The sequence below is a fragment of the Scyliorhinus torazame genome, chromosome 28 (assembly GCF_047496885.1).
Source record: "Scyliorhinus torazame isolate Kashiwa2021f chromosome 28, sScyTor2.1, whole genome shotgun sequence".
NCBI lineage: Eukaryota > Metazoa > Chordata > Chondrichthyes > Carcharhiniformes > Scyliorhinidae > Scyliorhinus > Scyliorhinus torazame.
In genome coordinates, this window is record NC_092734.1 from 31,749,851 (window position 1) to 31,758,358 (window position 8,508).

General features: G+C 49.7%; 1 protein-coding gene across 2 annotated transcripts in view; it reads right to left on the reverse strand.

Annotated features, from left to right (window-relative positions):
* Positions 1-4,516, reverse strand: part of LOC140403661 (mitochondrial import inner membrane translocase subunit Tim23-like) — a 49,459-nt gene extending 44,943 nt beyond the window's left edge. Inside the window, exon 1 of one of the 2 annotated variants that reach the window (XM_072491815.1) lies at positions 4,305-4,516. In XM_072491815.1, the coding sequence (XP_072347916.1) occupies positions 4,305-4,419 (115 nt within the window). In that variant the 5' untranslated portion in view covers positions 4,420-4,516. The remainder of the gene's footprint in view (positions 1-4,304) is intronic. The other variant, XM_072491814.1, reaches the window with a different exon arrangement.
* Positions 4,517-8,508: the final 3,992 nt, after the last annotated feature.

Sequence of the window (8,508 nt, forward strand, 5' to 3'; positions counted from 1 at the left end):
ACGTGGTGCTGGAATTGGGAGAGGAGAGAAACTAATCCCGAAGAACTGACCTTGTGCATTTTTGCAAATACAGTCAGTGATGCGAACTCGAAAGACAGAATACTGTAGTATTCCTTTCAATCCACCAAATAACAACACCCGCAACTTCTGAGGCAGCACGGTAGCACTGTTGCTTCAGAGTCCCAGGTTCGATTCCCGGCTTGGGCCACTGTCAGGAGTTTGCACTTTCTCCCCGTGTCTGCGTGGGTTTCCTCCAGGGCTCCGGTTTCCTCCCACAAGTCCCAAAAGACATACTTGTTAGGTAATTTGGACATTCTGAATTCTCCCTCTGTGTACCCGAACAGTTGCCAGAATGTGGCGACTCGGGGCTTTTCACAGTAACTTCATTGCAGTGTTAATGTAAGCCTACTTGTGACAATAAAGATTATAATTACTCCACTTCCGCACAGCGCAAGTCCTTGAGAGCCTGAACAGCATTGACTTTTAAAAATAAATTTAGAGTACCCAATTAATTTTTTCCAATTAAGGGGCAATTTAGTGTTGCCAATCCACCTACCCTGCACATCTTTGGGCTGTGGGGGCGAAACCCACGCAAACACGGGGAGAATGTGCAAACTCCACACAGACAGTGACCCAGAGCTGGGATCGAACCTGGGACCTCGGCGCCATGAGCCACTGCGCCACCGTGCTGACCATGTACAGCATTGACTTAACCATCCAGTAATTATATATCTCAGTATAAAAATCCCCAGTTGTTAGTACTTCAGTTTCAAGTTGGAAAGCCAAGGGGCAGCACGGTGGCGCAGTGGTTAGCAACAGAACCGAGATCCCAGGTTCGATCCCGGCTCTGGGTTACTGTCTGTGTGGAGTTTGCACATTCTCCCCGTGTCTGTGTGGGTTTTCGTCCCCACAACCCAAAGATGTGCAGGGTAGGTGGATTCGCCATTCTAAATTGCCCCTTAATTGAAAAAAATGAATTGGGTACTCTAAATTTTTTTTTTTTAAATTTGGAAAGCCATCCTTCTCTGTTCCAGCACCAACTCCATACCCCTTGCTGTGGTTCCACCTCAGACTGATTCCATAGGGACAGAACCTTGGTGCACTGTTCAGTTTTCTCCCTCACATCCAACCAAGACACCTTGAACCGTTTTGTTGTCTTTAAAGATACATAAATGCAAGTGGCAGTTCATCAACACAAGCCCTCATTGCCCCTCCACCAACTACCCCCACCAAAAACTCAGTGCACATTCTAATCACTTTGCAGTTGGACATCCAATCACTCTCCTGGTCAGCTATGAGATGCACAACTGTGTGGCGTAATAGAGATGATGAGACCTTAAACCAATGTCTTTGCTTGGGTGGATGCAAAATACCACATGACACTATTCTGAAGACGACCAGTGTCCTGGTCAATATTTATCATTCGGAACATCAGTACACAAAACTCCTAGTCATTGCCACATCACTGTTGTGGCTGGTGTGGAGCACAAATTGTCTGCTGAATTCTGTACATTACAGCCATGAATAGACTTCAAAAATAATTTGTTGATCGTGAAGCATTTGAGAGGCCCAGTGCTATGAAATGCAAATCAGAAGGGTGGGTGAGTAAATTTGCAGACGATACTAAAGTCGGTGGTGTTGTCGATAGTGTGGAAGGATGTAGCAGGTTACAGAGGGATATAGATAAGCTGCAGAGCTGGGCTGAGAGGTGGCAAATGGAGTTTAATGTAGAGAAGTGTGAGGTGATTCACTTTGGAAGGAATAACAGGAATGCAGAATTTTTGGCTAATGGTAAAGTTCTTGAAAGTGTGGATGAGCAGAGGGATCTAGGTGTCCATGTACATAGATCCCTGAAAGTTGCCACCCAGGTTGATAGGGTTGTGAAGAAGGCCTATGGAGTGTTGGCCTTTATTGGTAGAGGGATTGAGTTCCGGAGTCATGAGGTCATGTTGCAGCTGTACAGAACTCTGGTACGGCCGCATTTGGAGTATTGCGTACAGTTCTGGTCACCGCATTATAGGAAGGACGTGGCGGCTTTGGAGCGGGTGCAGAGGAGATTTACCAGGATGTTGCCTGGTATGGAGGGAAAATCTTATGAGGAAAGGTTGATGGACTTGAGGTTTTCATTGGAGAGAAGAAGGTTAAGAGGAGACTTAATAGAGGCATACAAAATGATCAGGGGGTTAGATAGGGTGGACAGTGAGAGCCTTCTCCCGCGGATGGAAATGGCTGGCACGAGGGGACATAGCTTTAAACTGAGGGGTAATAGATACAGGACAGAGGTCAGAGGTAGGTTCTTTACGCAAAGAGTAGTGAGGCCGTGGAATGCCCTACCTGCTACAGTAGTGAACTCGCCAACATTGAGGGCATTTAAAAGTTTATTGGATAAACATATGGATGATAATGGCATAGTGTAGGTTAGATGGCTTTTGTTTTGGTGCAACATCGTGGGCCGAAGGGCCTGTACTGCGCTGTATTGTTCTATGTTCTATGTTCTAATCCTTTCTACTCGGTTTTCCACCTTTTTAAAACTCTTTCGCAGGATGTGTCCATTGCAGGCTAGGCCAGCATTTGTTGCCCATCCCTAATCGTCTTAGAGAAGGTAGTGGTGAGATGCCTTCTTGAACTATTGCAGTCCAGGGACGGAGTTCCAGGATTTTGACCCAGCAACAGTGAAGGAACCACAAAGAAGAAAATGCTGGAAAATCTCATCAGGTCTGGCAGCATCTGTAGGGAGAGAAGAGCTAAAGTTTTGAGTCCAGATGACCCTTTGTCAAAGCTTTTGGTTTCAGATTCCAGCATCTGCAGTAATTTGCTTTCATCCAGTGAAGGAACCACAATATACCGGGCAGCACGGTAACACAGTGGTTAGCACAATTGCTTTACAGCCCCAGGACCCAGGTTCGATTCCCGGCTTGGATCACTGTCTGCAGAGTCTGCACATTCTCCCCATGTGTGCGTGGGTTTCCTCCGGGTGCTCCGGTTTCCTCCCACAGTCCAAAGATGTGCAGGTTAGGTGGATTGGCCGTGATAAATTGCCCTTAGTGTCCAAAATTTCCCTCAGTGTTGGGTGGGGGTGTGGGCTTGGGTAGGGTGCTCTTTCAAAGAGTTGGTGTACTCAATGGGCCAAATGGCCTCTTTCTGTACTGTAAATTCTATGAATATAGTTCCAGATCTGGTGGCAAATCCTCAATCCATGTGAACATTACGCCCAACTCCATGAATCCTAATGTTGCATAATAACCTCATGTGCAACTTATCAGGAAAGGCTTTTTGTAATCCTCCAGAACACTGTTACTGTACTACCACAGGTATTAACTTATCTTAATCGAGCATCAGGTTATACTAGTTATGCCACTTGAGCATCACAAGTTATGCTACAAAAGTATAACAAGTCAATTTTCTAGAGCACCACAAGTTATCCTACTGGAGTATTTGAAGGTTACAGTCGCATTTCACTAGATATACTATTTTAACAATTTTTAAAGGGGCAATTTAGCATGGCCAATCCACATAGCCTGTACATCTTTGGGCGGTGGGGGTGAGATCCATGCACACTAGTTACAACGTTGGCATGTCACACATTTCACTAGCTACAACACTGGCATTGCACACGTTTCACTAGTTACAACACTGGCATTTCATTAGTTACAACACTGGCATTTCACTAGTTACAACACTGGCGGTTCACACGTTTCACTAGTTACAACACTGGCGTTTCACACATTTCACTAGTTACAACACTGGCGGTTCACACGTTTCACTAGTTACGACACTGGCATTTCACGAGTTACAACACTGGCATTTCACAAGTTTCACTAGTTACAGCACTACCATTTCACATGTTTCACTAGTTATGACACTGACAGTTCATATGTTTCACTAGTTACAACACTGGTGTACCAGATGTTTCACTAGTTATACTAGCATGTCACACTTTTCACCAGTTATAACATTGGCATATCACAGGTTTCACTAGTTATGACACTGGCATCACACATGTCATTAGTTATAAAAGCGTGTCACACGTTTCACTAGTTATGACACTGGCGTCACACATTTCACGAGTTATACTAGCGTGTCACATGTTTCACTAGTTATATTAACATGCCACATTTCACTAGTTATAATATTGGAGTATCACACGTTTCACTAGAGTGTCACACATTATACCAACCGTACTACTAGTGTCCCGAGTTACACTAGTGAGAGTAAGGCGGGTTTGTTATAACTAGTAATACTGGTTAGTTGTGTCTGCTAGGTGCCGTGCGGCCTAGTCAGCCAGGCCTCGCTGTCGTACTCACAGGGGACACGGGAAAGGTCGGGCTGAGAATAGTCCGGGACCGGGGCGGCTCCTCCGCCGCCGCTGAAGAGGCCGAAACCAGCGCGCAGCCCTCCCCCGGTGCCCGAGTTGTCCATCCCGCTATCTCTCTCTCTCTCTCTCTGCTTTCGCGAAGAAGCCGCAGCCGAATCGCCGTTACCTCCCGCCGGGCCGCGCACTCACTGACCGCGTGGAAACCATAGCAACCGCGCGACACTTTACCGCGGCCTGGCCACCTCACTTTACGGCGTTGGCGTCACGTGACGGTCACGGCGCTGCCGCCATGATGGTGAGGTCGCCGCCGTCCCGCTCAGAGCCAGCAGCGAAGCGTCTTCCTGCCCAACCCAATTTCTGTTTAAACAGCCTCCCGAGCCGGTCAGCAGGAAAACCTTCCGGCCATTGACCCCATTCTCTCATCATGGCTACCATTCTCTCTGGACACTGACCCCTCTCTCTGGACACTGGCCCCTCTCTCTGGACACTGGCCCCTCTCTCTGGACACTGATCCCTCTCTGGACATTGACCTCTCTCTGGGCACAATCTCTGGACATTGCCCCCTCTTTCTCTGGACATTAGCTCCTCTCTGGCCATTGACCTCTCTGGCCATTGACCTCTCTCTCTCTCTCTCTGAACATTGTCTCTGGACATTGACCCTTCTCCCTCTGAGCCTTAATGTACTTTGTGCCTTTCACTCTGACACTGGACATTGTCTATCTGGACCATTACTTGACGTGTCTCTGGAAGCTGTACCTTTGAACATTGTGACTCTCTGGTTCAGCGGGAACCTGGGTTTTAAGTGCTACGTGATCAATAAGGATCAAAATTGGGGTGTGGAATGTGCACTTGCACGCCCAAAGGGAAGTGCAAAGGATACAATCCTGGTTAAGGGATTTGTGAGGACATAGCCGGCGACAGGACATGTGGTGGTGAGATAACAACGCAGATCTGAGTGCAATGCTGATTTGACATCCCTGCTGCCAGTTGCAAAGTCCACAATCCATTCACTGCCCTGCATTGACCTCCCAAGGTGGAACAAAATGGGATAAATGAAAAAGTCATGCGGTCACTTTCTCTCGCCACAGACAGAAGTGCAGGATATTCCCAGCGTTTTCTGTTTTTATTTTAGATTTCCAGCATCTGCTATTTTAGGAAAAGATGTTTTAGGGGCAGCATGGTGGTGCAGTGGTTAGCACTGCTGCCTCACAACGCCGAGGTCCCAGGTTCGATCCCGGATCTGGGTCCATGTGGAGTTTGCACATTCTCCCCGTGTTTGCGTGGATTTCGTCCCCACAGTCCAAAGATGTGCAGGGTAGGTCGATTGGCCACGCTAAATTGTCCCTTAATTGGGAAAAATGAATTGGGCACTCTAAATTTTTTTTTTTTTAAAAAGGAATAGCTGATTCCCTACCAGTGCTATTTAAAGGGACCGTGAAAGACCAACAGGTTAGTTGCTGGATTATTTCTTCCGGCAGTTAGTGTAATTGCTTTTGGGGATTTCCTGAAGTTTGTATTGTCTACTGGGAGTAATCTTCCAGGTCTTGGAGGTAGTTTTGTGGTTACATATTCATGGATCGATCCTTGGCCCCCTCTTTTTGACCAACCTGCTGCTCCTTGGCGGATCATCTGGAAGCACGGTGTTAGGTTCAACACGCACACCCAGCTCTCCCTCACCACCAGCTCTCTCAATTCCTCCAGTTTCTTCTGTGGATAAGGGATGTTACTCCTTTTCTCTGTGTGCAATATTAAGACCTCCGATACATTTCCAGAAAACCCGGGTGCTTGTTAATGGGCACTAATGTATTTATTTATCTATTTGTGTTGCCTGCAACCAACAGATTTCTCAAAGCAAACTTACCCAGTGCGGAGAGGGCTGGGAAGGCCGAGGGCCTCCTCATGAATCTGCTCCAGGGGCTGGTGAAACTCTCCATTAACACATCCAGGCAGCTGGCAACCAAAGTTCTCGTCTGGCCGGACTGCCTGTTCCTCTTCTGAAGCCGGGTATCTCTGGACAGGGAGCATTCCGTGGGCACCACAGGGCATTGGATTGTTTTATCATCAGTCTTCACGGTAGAAGACACCAGTGGGATGCCAGAGCACCAGGAGAATCAGGGGGCAGAGGTGAGTGCAGTGACCATTACTAAGGAGAAGGTTCTGGGGAAACTGAAAGGTCTGAAGGTGGATAAGTCACCTGGACCGGATAGTCTACACCCCAGGGTCCTAAAAGAGGTAGCTGAGGAAATGGTGGAGGCATTGTGGTGATCTTTCAGGAATCACTGGAGGCAGGAAGGGTCCCAGAGGACTGGAAAGTGGCTAATGTAACACCGCTGTTTAAGAAGGGATGGAGCCGGAGACTTCCGGTGACGCCGGGCGGGAGGCAGCCGCACACTGGAGGGCTCCCGTTTGGGAACGGAATTTTCGGGGTCTTAACGCCTGGTCCCAGGGGCAACGGAGGCTGAAAGAGCTGTAAGAAGGCACAGTGAGGAGAGATGTCCAAGTTGGGGGAAAAAACGGCTGTGAAAAAAGTGGTTAATGGAAGTCCGCCAGGGAGTGGAAAGATCAGCGCGGGGACTGCTAGGAAAGTGGAGGCTGAGACGCCAGGGAAGGCTGCATTGCTCACGGCAGAAGAAATGACCAAGGTGATGGCCGTGGAACTTGAAAAACAGTTCACAAAGCACATGGAAGCGATGAAGAAGGAGATGGGGGCGGTATTGAAAGTGCTGGTGGAGGAGGCGATTGCCCCGGTGAGGGCGGCGGTATCAAGCGCAGCGACGGAGGTGTGGGAGCAGGGGGAGACACTGAAGGAAGTGGAAGAGGCATTATCGCAGCACAGTGATCAACTCACCTCGATGAGGAAGGAGCTGCAGAGAGTGATAGAGATCAACAAAGGTCCACGAGCCAAAATGGAAGACCCGGAAAACAGATCCAGGCGGCAGAATCTGAGGATCGTGGGTTTGCCCGAAGGGGTGGGAGGCCCGAGGCCGACGGAGTATTTTGCCACGATGTTGGTAGAGCTTTTGGGGGATAGGGACGATCCCTCTCGATACGAACTGGATCGGGCTCATAGGTCGTGGAGGCCTATAGTAAAGGTGAGTTAGCCGCCAAGAGTAGTAACTGTTTGTTTCCGTAGGTACAGTGTGAAGGTGAAGGTCCTGTGCTGGGCAAAGCAGAAGTGGGAGGGGCCTCCACATTGGCCAGTTTAAGTCGGCCAGTGAACGGGAGTGAGGTGGGGGACGGGGCGCGGTGGCCTCCCTCAACGTGCCGGCCCCGACGCAACATGGCGCGGGAGTTCAGGGGCCGGCGCGGAAGCAAATAGGCCCAGGGAGCGAGAGGCCGGCCCGCCGATTGGTGGGCCCCGCTCACAGACCAGGCCCCATCGGAGGTCCCCCCCCCCCCCCCTCCGGGGGTCGGAGCCCCCCCCCACACAGGCTGCCCCCCGACCCTGCGCGCAGAGTTCCCGCCAGCTGCGACCAGGTGTGGACAGCGGCGGTGGGACTCTGCCTTTTTAGAGCGGCCGCTCGGCTCATCCGGGCCGGAGAATCGGCCCGGCCTGGTACAGCGACCGGCGCCCATGGCGGCAGTTCTCCGCGGAGCCGGCGTCGGGGCAGCGTGGCCCGGTTGCGGGGATTCTCCAGACCGGGCTGGGAGAATCCCGCCCCTTGTTCTCAATTCTCTTAAGGTTAACGTGCAGGTTCAGTCAGCAGTTAAGAAGGCAAATGCAATGTTCGCATTCATGTCAAGAGGGCTAGAATACAAGACCAGGGATGTACTTCTGAGGCTGTATAAGGCTCTGGTCATACCCTATTTGGAGTATTGTGAGCAGTTTTGGGCCCCGTATCTAGGAAGGATGTACTGGCCTTGGAAAGGGTCCAGAGGAGGTTCACGAGAATGATCCCTGGAATGAAGAACTTGTCGTATGAGGAACGGTTGAGGGCTTTGGGTCTGTACTCGTTGGAATTTAGAAGGATGAGGGGGGTCTTATTGAAACTTACAGGATACTGCACGGCCTGGATAGAGTGGATGTGGAGAGGATGTTTCCACTTGTAAGAAAAGCTAGAATCAGAGGACACCATCTCAGACTAAAGGGATGATCCTTTAAAACAGAGATGAGGAGGGATTTCTTCAGCCAGAGGGTGGTGAATCTGTGGAACACTTTTGCCGCAGAAGGCTGTGGAGTGTCATTGAGTGTC